Here is a 19,592-nt window from a genome sequence, read left to right on the forward strand (position 1 = left end):
CCCCTCATTCTCCTCCGGCACCCTCCGTTCCTCTGTACAGACTCTCCAAAGCTACTTCCTAGTTGGGAGAGTCACTGACTACTGAGTACTGTGCAGGCACTGCGGCCGGGAGCAATCTGCACATGCTCACTACATAGTTGTGACATGGTAACGGGCTAGACCAGTGACACAGCCAGCCGCACACTACACTGTATAACTGTATACAGGTTTTGTGTTGCTAACACACACCTAGGGACGGATCTAGACCAAGTAGCGCCTGGGGCAAGGTCAGGTTTTGGCGCCTAAAGGTCAGGTTTTGGTGCCTAAACTGCCATTCCCCATCCAGTTTTGTCGCCTAAAGGTCAGTTTTTTTCACCTAAAGATCAGGTTTTGGCGCCTAAACTGCCATTCCCCATCCAAATTGTGCTGCCTTTTTAAGAATTCAACAAACTGCGCCTGGGGCAAGAGACCCGTCTGCCCCCCCCCCCCCCCCAGATCCATCCCTGCACACACCGCACCATAATGCAACAGCAAAATATCAGTGTAGCATACAGCAGGGTCAATATTAGTACACAAAATGACTTTTTGTGGTCTGGATGGGTCCTCAAAGTGATATTGGGGAGTCCCTAGCTAGTGCACTGCAAGTAGCAGTGCACCTAGGAAGCAGCTTCACAGCACAATATAATTACAGTCTATGTGGTCAGGAAGAATCCTAAAAGGGACTATTGGTGGTCCCAGGCTGTTGCATTATTAGTAGCTTTGCACCTAGAAAGTAGCTACACAGCACAATATCACAATACAGCCTATGTAACACTGTCCCTGTATCTGCATCAGCAGCTCCTATTCCTGTACTAACTATAGGCACAGTGAGAAGGTTCAATGGAATTGTGTCTTGATGGGGGTCTGGGTGGTGATCGGGTCAGATTTGCCATCCTGTCCCACCTGACTTCAGGGTGAAGGGTCAAAGAATGAACTAAGGAAAAGCATAGAGCCCATAATGTTTGCATTTATTGTGAGTTGGTGAATAGCTACTGTTCAGTGTTTATCTGCTGTCATCACTGGTTGTGAGGCCACAAGACAGGAAAAATGTTGGGGGGAGGGTGGAGATAGTTTTGCACAGGGATGCTCATCCGGATTCCGGATATCCGGGTAACCCGGATATCTGAACTTTTTTAGGCCTATCCAGATCGGATTCTGGATTCCAGATAGCTGGGAAAATCCGGATAGCTATCTGCGGATAGTTGGGCGCATAATCCGGATATCCGCGGATATCCTTGGATATCCGGATCCGAAATACTGTAACTAAGGTGATGACGTCCTGGAGCCAATCAGAGGGCTCACAGCAGAAGCCCTAGCAACCAATCACAGAGGGGAACCCTGGCCGGCACCACCTGACCTCATTGAGCCAATCAGAGGCCTCCCAGCCTAACCCCTGGCACCCAATCACAGAAGGGAAGCCTGGCCAGCCCCCCTGTATAATAAGGAGGGCTGCCATGATGAGACAGATCGTTCTGGCTTGCTGAATGCTCACTGAGAGACATGCTCCAGTGCTGGTGCCCTACAAAGGGCCGTACACAGTTATAAACCTAAAGCTGTTCATTGATTAACCCCTATCACTACTCTATAGTTAAATCCTTAATTAGCTTGATTGATGTCTCATAGTGTGACCGAGACTGTGCTGCAGTGCTGCTGGGCCAAGGGCTGTACACAGTTATAAGCTGTTCAGTGATTAACCCCTTCACTATCACTACACTATAGTTAAATCATTTATTAGCTTGATTGATGGCATAGTGTGACATTTAGAGTGTTTGCTGCAGTGCTGCTGCAGCTGCTATGTGTTTGTGCTGTGCACACACCTGGCCAGCTGCTGCCTGTCACATGAAAACACGTGCAAAGTGCAAAGTGCCAAGTGAAAAGTTAAAAGTGCCACTTGCAAACACGTGCAAAGTGCTATGTGCAAACAAGTGCAAACATGTGCAAAGTGCCAAGTGCAAAGTTAAAAGTGCCACTTGCAAACACATGCAAAGTGCCATGTGCAAACAAGTGCAAACACGTGCAAAGTGCCACGTACAAACACGTGCAAAGTGCCACGTGCAAACACGTGCAAAGTACAACGTGCAAAGAAGTGCAAACAAGTGCAAAGTGCAAAGTGCCACGTGCAAAATACAAAGTGCCACGTGCAAAGTGCAAAGTGCAAAGTGCCACATGCAAATACGTGCAAAGTGCAAAGTGCCACGTGCAAAGTGCCAAGTACCATGTGCAAAGTGCAAAGTGCCACATGCAAACATGTGCAAAGTGCCAAGTGCAAACACGTGCTAAGTGCCACGTGCAAAGTGCCACGTGCAAACACGTGCAAAGTGCAAAGTGCCACGTGCAAACTTGGCACTTTGCACATGGCACTTTGCACGTGTTTGCATATGGCACTTTGCATGTGTTTGCACGTGGCACTTTGCACATTGGACTTTGGACACAAGGGGCTTGATTCACTAACCGGCGCTAAGTGTTAGCGCCGGAGTAAAAAAGAGTTTTCCGGAGCTAAGCCGGTTAGTGCACCTTATCTGAGGTTAGTGTGCCTTATCTGTGTTAGTGTGCCTTATCTGAACTTAGTGCCCCTTAAGTAGCTTTGTGCACACTAAATAGCTTTGTGCACACTAAAAGATGCACAAAGCTACATCGCACACTGCAGATAAGGCACACTAACCTCAGATAAGGCACACTAACCTCAGATAAGGCACACTAACCTCAGATAAGGCACACTAACTCCGATAAGGCACACTAACCTCAGATAAGGTTAGCGCTGTAGTTTGTGCCCACTAAGTTATAAGGCACACTAACCGGTTTAGCGCCGGTTAGTGAATCAAGCCTAATGTGGACTGCACGAGCGCTGTCTGGAATCTAGGCCTGATGTTGATTGACAACCATTTTTTTTTTGTTTTTTGGGGGATTTTAAGTCCCCACATCATCAATTATTGTTTCCCTTTAAAAAATAATGATGCTACATTCCTCATATACCCTCAAAAACGTTTTTAAAGCAGTTTAAAGGGCTACTTCCGGGTTTTCTACCTCAATATCCGAATTTGCCCAGATACCCCGGATAGTAGGGTCGGATACCCGATTCTATTCGGATACCCACCAGTTCGGATCCGGATATCCGGTCTGGACCCGAATATCTGGGTATCCGGATCCGGGTCAACCCGGATTTTGAAAAGGGGTATCCGAGCAGCCAAGGATATGTATTTCAACAATAATTTTCTGGTATGAACTATACTTACTCTGCTGGTTCTCCACACAAGTGTCTTATCATTGATATGAAGCCATTCCTCCTCCGGTAGAGATTCATTCACATAGATGTAGTTGCCCTCTGATTTCTTACTCTCGTGTATGGGCGCATGCACCCAGTTGTTCAGTGACAGCATCGGCTTGCTCCGGAGATATCTGGTCTCATCGAAGGAAATCCTTTCTCCAGTCTCATCTATGTAGTCCACTCTTCTTACAAAATATTTCAGCTGTCAATAAGTAGCCAGCAGTAATATAAATGAGCAGATTGCAACAAATGGTGAGCGGCTCCAACCAGCCAATCAAAAACAATGATCCAGATGCTCCGAAATCTTATCATAAGTTATTGCATTTTATCTTAAAGGGAAGGTTCAAGAAAAATTAAAAAATGAGTTTCACTTACCTGGGGCTTCTACCAGCCCCATGCAGCCATCCTGTGCCCTCGTAGTCACTCACTGCTGCTCCAGTCCCCCACTGGCAGCTTGCCGACCTCGGAGGTCGGCGGGACGCATTGGGTACATTTTTACGCATTCCCGCTAGTGCAGGAACATCAACACATACATTTTTACGCATTACTGGTTTAATGCGTACATTTTCACGCATTGAACCAGCAACGCGTAAAAATGTATGTGTTGATGTTCCTGCACTAGCGGGAATGCGTAAAAATGTACGCAATGCGTCCCGCCGACCTCCGAGGTCGGCAAGCTGCCAGTGGGGGACTGGAGAAGCAGTGAGTGACAATAAGGGCACAGGGTGGCTGCATGGGGCTGGTAGAAGCCCCAGGTAAGTGAAACTAATTTTTTAATTTTGCTTGGACATTCCCTTTAACCGATCTTGGACCGACGCAGTACGAATCTACGTCCAGCAGGTGGTGCTGCGCCCCTGACTGGATGTAAACTCTACGTCACATTGACAGCATGTACCCGCCGTTTACCGACGATCACGCCGCTCTGTCTCCACCGCAATTTGCTTGCCCTGCCGTCTCTATGACGGCAGAGCATTGTGAGCCAGGCAGGAGCTGTTTTCATTGGCTCCTGGCTCTGTCATCACTGTAAGCCAATCCCATTGGCTTACATGGAGTGACAGGGTCAGGAGCCAATGAAAGCGGCTCCTGACCGGCTCACAGCGCTCTGCCATCATAGAGACGGCAGAGAGTGGAGCCTGCGGCTGGGACAGATCGGCGTGATCGGCTTTTTTTTGCGGTGATTCATCGGGAAGCACCATTTTACTGTACCCGCAGCGTCTGGTCTTTAAGGGGGCAGAGGCTACTAGTACCAAAGTGGTTAATTACTTTATTTATGTCATATCTTTTCCAGAAAATAGAAAGTAAACAAGGGCTTCACACAAGCGATCACAGATTGCGCTGATATTATTTTGTTTAATTTTTTACAGGCTGTTTTGGTGCCTTGGCTGCAGCAGCTACACTACAGCATTTAACCAGTTCACCCCCAAGGGTTTTTACTCTAACGGACCAGAGCAATTTTCACTTGTCAGTGCTCCTCCCTTTTATTCCCTAATAACTTTATTACTACTTATCACAAGAAAATGATCTATACCTCGTTTTTTTCGCCACCAATTAGGCTTTCTGTGAGTAGTACATTTTGCTAAGAATATTTTTATTCTAAATGTGTTTTAATGAGAAAAAAACAAAAAAAAAGAAAAAAATCATTATTTCTCAGGTTTTAGCCATTATAGTTTTAAAATTAAACATTCTCCTGTGGATAAAACAAGCACATATTATTTACCCAGTTGTCCCGATTATTAAACCATTTAAATGATGTCCCTATCACAATGTATGGCGACAATATATTATTTTGAAATATAGGTGTTATTTTTCTGTTTTTTTTTTTTGTTCTGGCCATAATTACCAGCCCCAATGTAATAAATTAAAATTAATTTTCCCCCATAAAATATAGATTAAAAAAAGCTGAGTCCATAAGGAAACTATTTATTTATTTATTTTAAGCTGAATTGTTTTACAAGTTTTTTTTTTTTTTTTGGGTGGGAGGGTTGCAAGTGTAATTTTATTAATGATGTGTATGTAATTGTGTATGTCTGTATTTTGTATGTGTAATATATTTTTTGGCCACAAGATGGCGCTAGTGAACACGTCGTTATAGGAAGTGATCACTTTTTTTTTTTACACTTTATTGAACAGTAACAATTTCCTGTTTTTGTGAATGGACGTAGCCGCTGTTCGCGGTCACGTCCATTCACTCCAGGCACTGCGATTGGGTAGAGGACTGTTCGGTCCTCTTCCCCAATCACTCAGCACAGGATCCCGGCGGAATTGGCGGCGGTAGCGGCGCGCACACGGCGGTAGCAGCGGCGGGAATGCACGACGTATTAAAACGTCATGTTACTGTTAATAGGGTAAAGCATGACGTCTTAATACGTTAGGGTGTCATTAAATGGTTAAATATACTCACAGAGCTTCCTTTCCTTAGACATAGATGGTTTTTGAATCTTGTGCTTTCCATCAGATCAGGTCATTTTCCCGCCTGATCCGAAGTTATGTTATTACGGCTGTGGCAGCGCAAGGGGATTTCTCATAAATCCCTGTATTGTGGGTACCTGCAATAGCCGGACCCCGAATAACATTTCTCCCACAAGTTGCTACAAAGCAGAGCTGGAATTGTTTTTAACATTACCCTTAAGTTTCAGCATTAGCAGGGGGAGTCATCTTTCGACCCACCCTGCGCCCAACTGAGCGACAACCGGGTTATATATTATAAGAACTGCCCATAAATCATGCAAGAGGCCTGTCCAAACAACAGGTCTGGGACCCACTAGCAGCACTTTTCAAAGCATTTGTGATTTGTGAAGCTCTTGATAATGTAATGTTATAGGTGATTTTTAAAAAATCACATCCCTCAAGTGGGATCAAACAAGGCATTTACGTTAGCAAGTGCTTTACAAAGCACAAACACTAAGAAAAGTGCTTCCAGTTAGTGATGGGCACGAATTTTGCATCGTTATCTATCTATCTATCTATCTATCTATCTATCTATCTATCTATCTATAAAATCAGATGTGTGTGTGTATTCTGTGTGTGTATATCCAGATCGGATATCCGGATTTGACCATTCTGGTATCCGACCCAAATCGGATATTCGACCCCAGTATCCGGGATATCCAGACAAATTTTTAAACTGCTGCCATTCTTACACTGTTAATGGCAGAGGCTTCAAACTTGCTACAGTCGGTCATTGGTTGACTGGGGTTCAAATTAACTGTGTTCAGTGAAACCACCTCACTGCATACAACTACCTTTTGTGTTCAGTGAACTCACCTCACTGCATCTAACTACCTTTTGTGTTCAGTGAACCCACCTCACTGCACATAACTACCTTTTGTGTTCAGTGAACCCACCTCACTGCATCTACCTACCTTTTGTGTTCAGTGAACCCACCTCACTGCATCTACCTACCTTTTGTGTTCAGTGAACCCACCTCACTGCATCTAACTACCTTTTGTGTTCAGTGAACCCACCTCACTGCATATAACTACTTTTTGTGTTGAGTGAACCCACCTCACTGCATCTAACTACCTTTTGTGTTCAGTGAACCCACCTCACTGCATCTAACTACCTTTTGTGTTCAGTGAACCCACCTCACTGCATATACCTAGCTGTTGTGTTCAGTGAACCCACCTCACTGCATCTAACTACCTTTTGTGTTCAGTGAACCCACCTCACTGCATATACCTACCTTTTGTGTTCAGTGAACCCACCTCACTGCATATAACTACATTTTGTGTTGAGTGAACCCACCTCACTGCATCTAACTACCTTTTGTGTTCAGTGAACCCACCTCACTGCAACTACCTACCTTTTGTGTTCAGTGAACCCACCTCACTGCATCTACCTACCTTTTGTGTTCAGTGAACCCACCTCACTGCATCTAACTACCTTTTGTGTTCAGTGAACCCACCTCACTGCATATACCTGGCTGTTGTGTTCAGTGAACCCACCTCACTGCATCTAACTACCTTTTGGGTTCAGTTAACCCACCTCACTGCATCTACATACCTTTTGTGTTCAGTGAACCCACCTCACTGCATATACCTAGCATCCCCCCGAGATGGACAAAATGGACAAACCAGGTAGAGGAAGAGGTAGAGGCAGACCCAGAGGAAGGCCTCCTGGCACTGGCAGGTCTGTGCGAGGTCGTGTTGATGTGATTTTGTGCGGCCCTGGCCCAAAGTACAGTGCTCAGAAGAAATCACGGGCAATCACTTCCCAAAATTGTCAGGACGTGCTTGACATTTTTAACACAGAACACCTCATCTCTCACGGCCACCAGCGCTACTACAAGCACCACATCCACTGCATTTGACTCTTCGCAGGAGTTATTTGGTGTGGAAATCACTGATTCACAGCCAATACTGCTACAACCAGTGGTGCTCAGCAGAGCTCGAATATTCGAGTAGCTCGAATATTCGAGCTCTTTTTCAGCTATTCGAGCTCGGTATTCGAGCTCCGAATAGCTGGAGCTATTCGAATGGGCTATTCGAGTGAACTCGAATAGCCCATTCAATATTCGAGCTATTCGAGCTAACAGCGCTATTCGAGCTCGAATACCGAGCTCGAATAGCGTCATAGCCCAGATTGATGTCCTTAGAGCCAATCAGAGGGCTCCCAGGCCCTCTGACGGCAGCCAATCACAGAGGGGGACCCTGGCCAGCCCCTACCCTATAAATAGCGGCTGCCATGTTCCGTTTTTCCGTCCTTGCCTGACTTTGCACAGAGAGAGATCTGCTCCTTTGTGCTTTGGCTTAGCAAGAGCTTTATTGTGGTCAATCACCTAGCGTTTTTGCTCACATACACCTCCTATATACACCTATATTGTTGTTAGTTAGATAGACATTGTATTTTAGTTAGTAGCTTTTGTGTTACATAGAGAGAGACAGCTGCTGCAGGCTTACAGCTTTAGGCCTCAGGGCCTGCCTGTGTGGGCAGCTGTTCTCTCCTGTCCTCTGTTTATTTCTCATCTATACCAGTATTTCTGCTGTCCTTTACTACTGATTGATTGTATTTTGTATTGTAGTTATATACTGTAACTGTACTAGGACACTCACTGTCACTGTTCATAGGCTAGCTCCTGCGTGTGCGTGCACTCACTGTCTGTGTACACACACTCTATTTCCTTCTGATTACTACTGATTATTGTAACTGCTAGTTGTACTTCCTGACTGTTACTACTTACTTACTGTACTAGGGACACTCACTCAGTCTCTGTTCATAGGCTAGCTCCTGCGCGTGTTTGCGCGTGCGTGCACTCACTGTCTGTAGTGTACACACACTCTATTTCCTTGTGATTACTACTTATTATTGTAACTGCTAGTTGTACTTCCTGACTGCTACTACTTACTTACTGTACTAGGGACACTCACTCAGTCACTGTTCATAGGCTAGCTCCTGCGTGTGTTTGCGCGTGCGTGCACTCACTGTCTGTAGTGTACACACGCTCTATTTCCTTGTGATTACTACTGATTATTGTAACTGCTAGTTGTACTTCCTGACTGTTACTACTTACTTACTGTACTAGGGACACTCACTCAGTCACTGTTCATAGGCTAGCTCCTGCGTGTGTTTGCGCGTGCGTGCACTCACTGTCTGTAGTGTACACACACTCTATTTCCTTGTGATTACTACTTATTATTGTAACTTCTAGTTGTACTTCCTGACTGTTACTACTTACTTACTGTACTAGGGACACTCACTCTGTCTCTGTTCATAGGCTAGCTCCTGCGTGTGTTTGCGCGTGCGTGCACTCACTGTCTGTAGTGTACACACACTCTATTTCCTTGTGATTACTACTGATTATTGTAACTGCTAGTTGTACTTCCTGACTGTTACTACTTACTTACTGTACTAGACACTCACTCAGTCACCTCGCCCACCAACCCACTCCATTAAAGTACCCCACTTTTCACCCGCCCTTTTTAAAAAACGTTTGTGTTTACGCCCAAAACATCGAAGATGTCTGGAAGTGGCAGCCAGTGCGGTTTGGGCAAGGGGAAGTGCAGCAAGGGAATCAGGAGGAGAGGGAGCAGCATTGTGGCAAGCCGCGGGCGCGGCCGCGCCACCATGCACAGTTCCGCAGCAGCAGCAGCAGCGTCAGTGGCTAACATTCCTCCTATAGCCACTGGCCGTGGACGCCTTGGGCGCCGCCCAGCAGGAGCATCTGCAACTCACGCTGCAGAGACACAGCAGCAGCAGCGTGTAGCACCTGCTCCGATTTTCCTCCAGCCGGGTCGGAAACGTCCCATTGAGGAAAAGGATGCAGACACTGTGGTGCAACTGATGACGGAGGATGAGCAACCCGCCATCAGCTCTGCATCCGAGGCCTCCACCCTCACCACCACCACCCCTGTTCGCAGCAGCCGCCCAGCAGGGCCTGGGGAGGAGGCCAGTTCACCGTCAGTCGCCGACCTGTCACTCAGCGGTCTTTTTACCCCAGGCACCATCAGGGTATTGTCTGCTGTTGTTGGCGATTTTGAGGAGGAGATGCTGATGGGCACTTTGGGGGAGCAGGGATTGGACAGCAAGACTGTGGCGACAGTCAAGCAGCCCATCCATGCATCAGGAGAGGAGTTTGGGGGGTCATCATCCCAGCAGGACATGTTTCAGGAGGGGGAGGATGATGATGACACGGTGACAGACAGAGACTGGGTGCCACCAGCTCCAGGGGATGTCGTCATCAGCAGCTCTGAGGAGGAGGAGGAGGATGCGCTTGTGGGCCTTGCAAGGAGGTGCATCATTGCAAGCATTGGCAGCAGTAGGCAGGTCCCACAGCCTGCTGGTGTCTCAGGCTCACCAGCAGCAGCAGCAGCAGCATCTGCCAGTACCACCACCAGCCGCACCCAAGCCCCCCCCCAACCACCACAGGGAGACAGGCAGCAGTGGTTCCATGCCGTAAGGGGTTGTTTTTGTCACCAATCTGGCGATTTTTCACCATGCCCACAGTGTACAGCAAGTACGCCACTTGCAACCACTGTCAGCGGAAGTTGAGCAGAGGTGCAGACCCCTTAAAGTTCAGCACCAGCTCGCTCATCAACCACCTTGCTGCGAAACATTTCCACCAGCATGAGGAGTTCCAGAGGCTGAAGGCATCTGGTGCTGGCAGTGGCACCACACCCATCACTGCACAGCCTTCAGCAGCAGCAGCAGCAGCAACAGCAGCCACCCGCCCTCCTGCTCCTCCAGCAGCACCAGCAGGAGTGCAGAAACGCACTGCTCCTCCCCCCTCTGCAACTCCTGCCGCCGACACTGAGGCCTGTTCTGGCAGCCAGTCCTCAGTGGCCTCCTCTGCTGTGTCCGCTGATTCCCGTGCCAGCAAAAGGCCACGCCAGAGCCTTTTGAGCGAGTCCTTCCAGGGGGTGGTTAGGGCTCTGCCTCCCAGCAGCCGTCGCGTGCGGCAGCTGAACAGCTTACCGGCACGGGTCCATGTGCTCCCAACTCCTGCTGTACACGCTCATGCAGGAGGGGAGCGACATGCGTGTGCTGCTTGCTTGTGCAGCCCCAGACTGGCAGCTCCCCAGCAGACACTTCTTCGCCCGCAAGGCCATTCCTGCACTGCACCGCTTTGTGATGGCCAATGTGGAGCGAGGGCTGGAGCACGCGGTTGGTGAAAGGGTCCACGTCACCATGGACTCCTGGAGCAGCCGTTTCGGGACAGGCCGCTACCTGTCCTTCACTGTCCACTGGGTCAGCTTGGTGGAAGGGGGTGAGGATGGGAGAGCAGCAGCGGGCACAGCAGCAGCAGCAACACTGTGGGTGGTGCCACCCCGCAGGGTCAGGGGAACTGCAGCAGGTTCCTCCGATCCTCTGCCATCCTCCGGCACACCTGGCCAAACCCCCCGCCTCAGCAGCAGCGTGAAGGCCCGCCACTGCCAAGCGCTGCTGCACTTGGTCAGCCTTGGGAAGACCAAGCTGACGGCAACCCATGTGTTGGCCAAACTCCAGGAGCAGGAGAGGATTTGGCTGACCCCCAGAGGCCTCAGAGTCGGAGAGGTGGTGGCCGACAATGGGGTCAATCTGGTTGCCGCAATAGACAGGGGAAACCTGACCCACATCCCCTGTCATGCCCACGTTCTGAACCTGGTGGTGCAGAAGTTCTTGCGCACCTACCAGGGGATGGGCAAACTGCTGGAAACGGCAAGAACCGTTGTGCGTCACTTCCGGCGCTCGGCTGCAGCCTGTGCGAGCCTGGAAGACGTGCAAAAGGAGCTGGAGCTGCCACGCCATCGGCTGATCCTTGACGTTCCGACTCGCTGGAACTCCACCCTGGCGATGTTGGAGCGTCTGGTTGAACAGAAGCACGCTGTCAACCAGTACTTTGCCCTGGCCACTGTTTCCGCCGCTCAGAGAAGGGACAAGACCAGCAACATCCCGTCCATCGTCCCCGATGATGACTGGAGGCACATGCAGCAGGTCTGCTTAGTGCTGGCTCCCTTTCTGCAGGCCACTAACATGGTGAGCAGGGACCATGCTATGGTCTGCGAGTGGGTGCCCCTGGTTTGTCTGCTGAACAGGGCCCTCGATGCTTTGCTGGAACAGGGAGCGGCAGCCTTGGACCAGCAGGAGCGTCATGCAGCTGCGCAGTCCACCTCTGAGGGGGAGGAGGAGGAGGACTTGGTGGAGGTCCCTGACCTTGCTGCTGATGAGGGGGATCAGCACAGCGCAGCTGAGTTGGTGCGAGGTGGAGAGAGGATGAGGCGGCAGAGGAGGAGGATGAGGACAGCAGCACTGCCATCGATGTGCCAGCACACGTGGCCCGCCTCTTCCCAATGGCAGCGCACATGCTGGCATGCCTGCGCAGGGACCCCAGAGTGATCCAGATGAAGCAGAGGGAGGAGATCTGGATCAGCATGATGTTGGACCCACGCCTCAAGGGGAAGTTGAGCCAGTTCCTGCCACCTGCAGGAGGAGACCCAGCGCAACAAATAAGGAGCTTGCAGCAGGCCCTTGTTGAGCGCTTGGAGGAAGCCTTTCCCCAGCCTTCCACCCCCACTGTCCAGCCAGCACAGAGGCAGCAGCAGGTGCCTGCATCCAGCAGCAAGCGCCCCACAGACCTGCTGTCTCTCAGCAATGAGCTCTACAGGACTGTAGAGGCTCCGGCAGCAGTGACTAGAGAGGAGGTGCATGCAGCAGCATCCTCCTCCGGTCCCAGCCAGCGCCTGACCCGTATGGTGGCTGACTACATGGGGTCCTACAGCGGGCTTGACAGCGATGCCCCTGTTGATCCCATGGAGTATTGGGTCAAGCGCCTGGAGACCTGGAGCGAGCTGGCGCAGTACGCCCTGGAAGTGCTGTCCTGCCCCCCTTCCAGCGTGCTGTCCGAGCGCTGCTTCAGTGCAGCTGGTGGCGTGGTCACCGAGAAACGCTCACGTCTGTCTCACAAGTCTGTGGACAGACTGACGTTTCTCAAGATGAACCAGGCGTGGGTGGAAGGCGAGTTCCTGGCCCCTGTTGTTGGCGAGAGGGGGACATAAACTGGCTGCTGGAACTTAGAACCATCGTTAATGTGCCTTACCACCCTTTACCACATCATGGCTCCTGCTCACTAAGCCAGCCTGGTTCACTTTGACTATTACGTCGCCTGCAGCCACACATTTTACACCTACAGTGGGCTGCTGTGTACTGCCCTTCTGCTGTCTGTCTGTGTTTCCCACTGCCAGGGTACACAGAATTACCTTCTGCTGCCACTCTGCCACCAGCTATTACGTCAAACAATAGCTGCTCACATAATTACTCCTCCATTCCTCCTGCTGCTGCTGCTGTCTGTCTGTGTTTCCCACTGCCAGGGTACACAGATTTACCTTCTGCTGCCACTCTGCCACCAGCTATTAGGTAAAAAAATAGCTATATCTGTGTAATTGGTTGTAAAACCAAAACTACAAAACCATAAAAAAAAAAAGGTTTAATTTTTCAGAGGTGCCCGGGTTGAAAACTGTGTTGTCCCAGTTGTGTATTGGACACGATGTGGGCTGCACGACCGCTGTCTGGGACCTCCTGCCTGCTGTGTTTATTTACAGCCCTGGTATCACCGCTAGGTACCAGGGCTATTATGTCACGCTGCCTACCTGCTGCCACACTCACACTACTCCTCGATTCCTCCTGCTGATGCTGCTGTCGGTCTGTGTTTCCCACTGCCAGGGTACACAGAATTACCTTCTGCTGCCACTCTGCCACCAGCTATTACGTCAAACAATAGCTGCTCACATAATTACTCCTCCATTCCTCCTGCTGCTGCTGCTGTCTGTCTGTGTTTCCCACTGCCAGGGTACACAGATTTACCTTCTGCTGCCACTCTGCCACCAGCTATTACGTAAAAAAATAGCTATATCTGTGTAATTGGTTGTAAAACCAAAACTACAAAACCATAAAAAAAAAAAAGGTTTAATTTTTCAGAGGTGCCCGGGTTGAAAACTGTGTTGTCCCAGTTGTGTATTGGACACGATGTGGGCTGCACGACCGCTGTCTGGGACCTCCTGCCTGCTGTGTTTATTTACAGCCCTGGTATCACCGCTAGGTACCAGGGCTATTATGTCACGCTGCCTACCTGCTGCCACACTCACACTACTCCTCCATTCCTCCTGCTGATGCTGCTGTCGGTCTGTGTTTCCCACTGCCAGGGTACACAGAATTACATTCTGCTGCCACTCTGCCACCAGCTATTACGTCAAACAATAGCTTCTCTCATTACTCCTCCATTCCTCCTGCTGCTGCTGCTGTCGGTCTGTGTTTCCCACTGCTTGGGTACACAGAAGAATTACATTCTGCTGCCACTCTGCCACCAGCTATTACGTCAAACAATAGCTATATATCTGTGTAATTTGTTTTACAAACAAAACCAAAAAAACATTAAAAAAAAGGTTTAATCTTTCAGAGGTGCCCGGGTTGAAAACTGTGTTGTCCCAGTTGTGTATTGGACACGATGTGGGCTGCACGACCGCTGTCTGGGACCTCCTGCCTGTTGTGTTTATTTACAGCCCTGGTATCACCGCTAGGTACCAGGGCTATTATGTCACGCTGCCTGCCTCATTGACTGCCTGCTGCCACACACTCATCCTCCTCCTCCTGCTGCTGAATTTACCTCCTGCTGTCTGTGTGTTTCCACTGCCAGGGAGCACATACAATGGCGCTTCCAACATGCGTGCGCCACCAGCTATTTGTTACGCTCAAAAATAGCTGCATTTCTTTAAAAAAATATATAAAAGAGAAATAAGTGAAGAAGAAGAAGACGATATAGAAAAAGAAGGAGAAGGAGAAGAAGAAGAAGAAGAAGAAGAAGGAGAAGAAGAAGAAGAAGAAGGAGAAGAAGAAGAAGATGAAGAAGATGAAGAAGAAGAAGATGAAGAAGATGAAGAAGATGAAGAAGATGAAGATGAAGAAGATGAAGAAGATGAAGAAGAAGAAGATGAAGAAGATGAAGAAGAAGATGAAGAAGATGAAGAAGAAGAAGATGAAGAAGATGAAGAAGAAGAAGATGAAGAAGAAGAAGATGAAGAAGAAGATGAAGAAGAAGAAGAAGAAGATGAAGAAGAAGAAGATGAAGAAGAAGAAGAAGAAGATGATGATGAAGAAGAAGAAGATGATGAAGAAGAAGAAGATGATGAAGAAGAAGAAGATGAAGATGATGATGAAGAAGATGAAGAAGAAGAAGAAGAAGAAGACAATATAGAAGAAGAAGATATAGAAAAAGAAGATATAGAAGAAGAAGATATAGAAGAAGAATATATAGAAGAAGAAGAAGAAGATATAGAAGATAAAGAAGAAGAAGAAGAAGAAGAAGAAGAAGAAGAAGAAGTATATACAGTACTGAACAAAATTCTGGACACAACTTCTCTTTCCACCTTTTTTTTTTTTTAAAGGAACAGCCCCACATAATCACTTGCTGTTGTTACTTGGAAAAAAGATGTTTCTTGCATCATTCACCCTCAAAACAAGTGTTGGAAGCTATTTAAGGCCAATTCGAATAGTCAGCTCGAATAATGAGCTTGAATACCGACTCGAATAGTGAGCTCGAAGTCCGAGGTCGAATCGAATAGTAAAAAATATTCGACTCGAATATTCGACTGAATTCGAATAATTTACTATTCGAATTCGACCAAACTCGAATAATAAAAAGGGGTATCCGAGCATCACTAGCTACAACAAGATGAAGGTGCTAAGCAAGTTACACCACCTCATTAGTTAGGTGGCGATAGTATGGATGTAACGTGTGAGGATGGGGATGATAAAGCACCTGATGTTGGTGCAGTTTTGAAGGTGTCTGAGGAAAGCGGAGCTGGGCAGGAGGAGTAAGATGACAATTATATTATTATGCCACGTATGTTCCCAATAGAGGAGATGACCAGGGGGACAGTTCAGAGGGGGAGTCAGAGAGGAGTAGAAGGAGATGAGTCCATGAAAGAAGCAGAGGGAGCTCGTCCTCAGAAACAGCTGGGGACAGTGTCCGGGACCATGTATCGCAATCTATGGACAGCCAGCCAACATGCCCTTCAACGTCAGGTGCTGATGCCACCATAGTGTCATCACCCCAGGGGGGCTCAGCGGTTTGGAAATTTTTTAACGTGTGTGCCTCAGTTCGGAGCAAAGCCATCTGTTGTCTCTGCTTCCAAAAATTGAGCCGTGGAAATGCCAACACTCACGTAGGGACAAGTGCCTTACTAAGGCACCTGGAGAAAAGGCACAAACAGCTATCGCAAGAACACCTGATCAAAGCAGCACACAAAAGACAAGCCACCCTCCTTCTCTTTTTCCTCCTTCATGTGCATCATCTTCAGCCGCTTTCTCCCTTGCACCTTCACAGCCACCCTCCTCCACACCACCTCTGCCCTTGAGCAGTTCCTGCTCCTCTGCCCACAGCAGCAAGGTGTCCGTGAAGGAAGTCTTTGAGCGGAAGAAGACAATTTCTGCCAGTCACCCTCTTGCCCGGCGTCTGACAGCTGGCGTGGCGGAACTATTAGCTCGCCAGCTATTACCATACAACCTGGTGGACTCTGAGGCTTTCCATAAATTTGTGGCCATTGGGACACCGCAGTGGAAGATACCAGTCCGCAATTATTTTTCTAAAAGGCCATACCCAAACTGTACCGTGCAGTTGAGAGGCAAGTGGTGTCATCTCTGGCGAAGAGTGTTGGGTCAAGGGTCCACCTGACCACGGATGCCTGGTCTGCCAAGTATGGGCAGGGCCGCAACATTACGTACACAGCCCATTGGGTCAACCTGGTGACCGATGGCAAGCAGGGAGTACGTGGCTGTGCAGAGGACCAACTTGTGACACCTCCACGGCTTGCAGGCAGGCCTCCTGCCACCTCCTCTCCTTCTCCTTATGCTACATCCTCTTTGCTGTCATCCTCCTCCTTCTCCTTGGCTGAGTGACAGTTCAATTTTAGTGGTGCTGACATCTCCTCCTCTCCAGCTACACAGCCCCATCTCCCCAGAGCCTACGCTGCATGCCAGGTACGACTGTGTCACACAGTGTTAGACATGTCTTGCCTCAAAGCGGAGATTCACACTGGACCAGCTCTAACAAAGAGGTGGAGCAATGGCTGACCCCGCACCAGCTGGAGTTCGGCAACGTGGTGTGTGACAACAGCAGCACCCTGCATGGCACAGGTGCTGAATCTGGTCGTTCAAAGATTTGTGTCAAAGTACCCAGGCTTAGAGGATGTCCTGGAGCAGGCCAGGACGTTGTGTGGCCATTTCAAGGGGTCTTACATGGCCATGGCACGCTTTGCGGACATTCAGCGGAGAAACAACTTGCCGGTGAGACCCTTGATATGCGATAGCCCGACTCGCTGGAATTCGACCCTGCTCATGTTCTCTCGCCTGCTAGACCAGTAGAAAGCCGTCACCCAGTACCTGTACAATTACAGTAGAAGGACACAATCTGGGAAGATGGGGATGTTGTGGCCCAACAACTGGACACTGATGCAAAATGCATGCAGGATCATGCGGCCGTTTGAGGAGGTGACCAACCTGGTGAGTCGCGCTGAAGGCACCATCAGTGACTTGATCCCCTACGCTTACTTCTTGGAGCGTGCCGTGCATAGAGTGGTGGATAAAGCTGTGGAGGAGTGAAGAAGAACAGTTACGGCAGGAGGAGTCATGGGAGCAATTTTCATCCGAACCAGATGTTTCCTCAACACCTGCGGTGGCACAGAGGGGGGAGGAGGAGGAAGAAGAGGAGTCGTGAGGGGAAGAAGAGGAGTCAGACTCGGATGATGAGGAAGGTGTTTCTGTGGAGGAGGAAGAGGCAGCGGCAGAAGAACAACTGCAGCAGCCGTCACAGGGGGCTTGTGCTGCTCCACTTTCCCGTGGTATTGTTCGTGGCTGGGGGGAGAAAGAGGACTTACGTGACATCACTCAAGAAGAGCAAGAGGAGATGGAGCATATGTCTGGATTCGACTTTGTGCAGATGGCCTCTTTCATGTTGTCCAGCCTGTTGAGGGACCCTCGTATCAAAAAAACTCAAGGGGAATGACCTGTACTGGGTGGCCACGCTACTAGACCCTCGGTACAGGCACAAAGTGGCGGACCTGTTACCAACTCAACAGAAGGTGGAAAGGATGCAGCACTTGCAGAACAAGTTGGCAACTATGCTTTACAATGCATTTAAGGGTGATGTCACACCACAACGCAAAGGTACCACTGCCAGTAATCCTCCTCCCCTGTCCACGCAGGCAAGGACAGGACGCTCCAGCGATCTCATGGTGATGTCAGACATGCGGACATTCTTTAGTCCGATGCCTCGCCGTAGCCCTTTCGGATCCACCCTCCACCAACGCCTGGACCGGCAGGTAGCCGATTACCTAGCCTTAACTGTGGATGTAGACCAGGGGTGCCCACACTTTTTCGCCTCGCGAGCTACTTTAAAATTCGCCGAGGCCAGGAGATCTACCAATGTTTCAAATGCACCCATCCCCCCCCCCCGGAAATGTAGTTAGGTATAGGTCCCTTCAGTATAGGTTAGCCGGGTATAGGTCCCTTCAGTATAGGTTAGCTGGGTATAGGTCCCTTCAGTATAGGTTAGCTGGGTATAGGTCCCTTCAGTATAGGTTAGCTGGGTATAGGTCCCTTCAGTATAGGTTAGCTGGGTATAGGTCCCTTCAGTATAGGTTTGCCTGGGTATAGGTCCCTTCAGTATAGGTTAGCCGGGTATAGGTCCCATCAGTATAGGTTAGCTGGGTATAGGTCCTTTCAGTATAGTTTAGCTGGGTATAAGTCCCTTCAGTATAGGTTAGCTGGGTATAGGTCCCTTCAGTATAGGTTAGCTGTGTATATGTCCCTTCAGTATAGGTTAGCAGGGTATAGGTCCCTTCAGTATAGGTTAGCTGGGTATAGGTCCCTTCAGTATAGGTTAGCTGGGTATAGGTCCATTCAGTATAAGTTAGCTGGGTATAGGTCCCTTCAGTATAGGTTAGCAGGGTATAGGTCCCTTCAGTATAGGTTAGCTGGGTATAGGTCCCTTCAGTATAGATTAGCTAGGTATAGGTCCCTTCAGTATAGGTTAGCTGTGTATATGTCCCTTCAGTATAGGTTAGCAGGGTATAGGTCCCTTCAGTATAGGTTAGCTGGGTATAGGTCCCTTCAGTATAGGTTAGCTGGGTATAGGTCCCTTCAGTATAAGTTAGCTGGGTATAGGTCCCTTCAGTATAGGTTAGCAGGGTATAGGTCCCTTCAGTATAGGTTAGCTGGGTATAGGTCCCTTCAGTATAGGTTAGCCAGGTATAGGTCCCTTCAGTATAGGTTACCTGGGTATAAGGCCGGTTTCTTCCTGCGGCGGCGTCCAAGTATTCACTCCCTCAGCCGAGGCTCCGGTGGGCAGCGTGAATGGAGTTGCTCTGCTCCCCTGAATGGCTGCGCGCCTCTCCTCCCCTGATTGGCTGCGCGCCTCTGCTCCCCTGATTGGCTGCGCCCTCTGCTCCCCTGAATGGCTGCGCGCCTCTCCTCCCTTGATTGGCCAGGCTCTCTCCTCCTTCGCGATCAGCGGTTAGCAGCAGAAACTGCGTTCTACAGCTGCTGGCTGCTAAATTCAATGGGACGCGGCCAAGAGGCCGCGATCTACCGATCAGGCGGCCGCGATCTACCGGTAGATCGCGATCGACCTATTGGGCACCCCTGATGTAGACACTGCGAGCAGCGACGATGAACCTCTGGACTACTGGGTGTGCAGGCTTGACCTGTGGCCAGAGCTGTCCCAATTTGCCATCCAACTTCTCTCTTGCCCTGCCGCAAGCGTCCTGTCAGAAAGGACCTTCAGTGCAGCTGGAGGCATTGTCACTTAGAAGAGAAGTCGCCTAAGTCACAAAAGCGTTCAGTA

At 49.3% G+C, this 19,592-nt stretch overlaps 1 protein-coding gene across 1 annotated transcript in view; it reads right to left on the reverse strand.

The window, feature by feature from the left end:
* LOC137536750 (vomeronasal type-2 receptor 26-like) overlaps positions 1–19,592 on the reverse strand; it is a 91,844-nt gene that overhangs the window by 29,914 nt on the left and 42,338 nt on the right. Inside the window, exon 3 of the mRNA XM_068259229.1 lies at positions 3,252–3,485. Within this exon, the coding sequence (XP_068115330.1) occupies positions 3,252–3,485 (234 nt within the window). The remainder of the gene's footprint in view (positions 1–3,251; positions 3,486–19,592) is intronic.

This window comes from Hyperolius riggenbachi, chromosome 1 (genome assembly GCF_040937935.1).
Source record: "Hyperolius riggenbachi isolate aHypRig1 chromosome 1, aHypRig1.pri, whole genome shotgun sequence".
NCBI classification, from domain to species: domain Eukaryota; kingdom Metazoa; phylum Chordata; class Amphibia; order Anura; family Hyperoliidae; genus Hyperolius; species Hyperolius riggenbachi.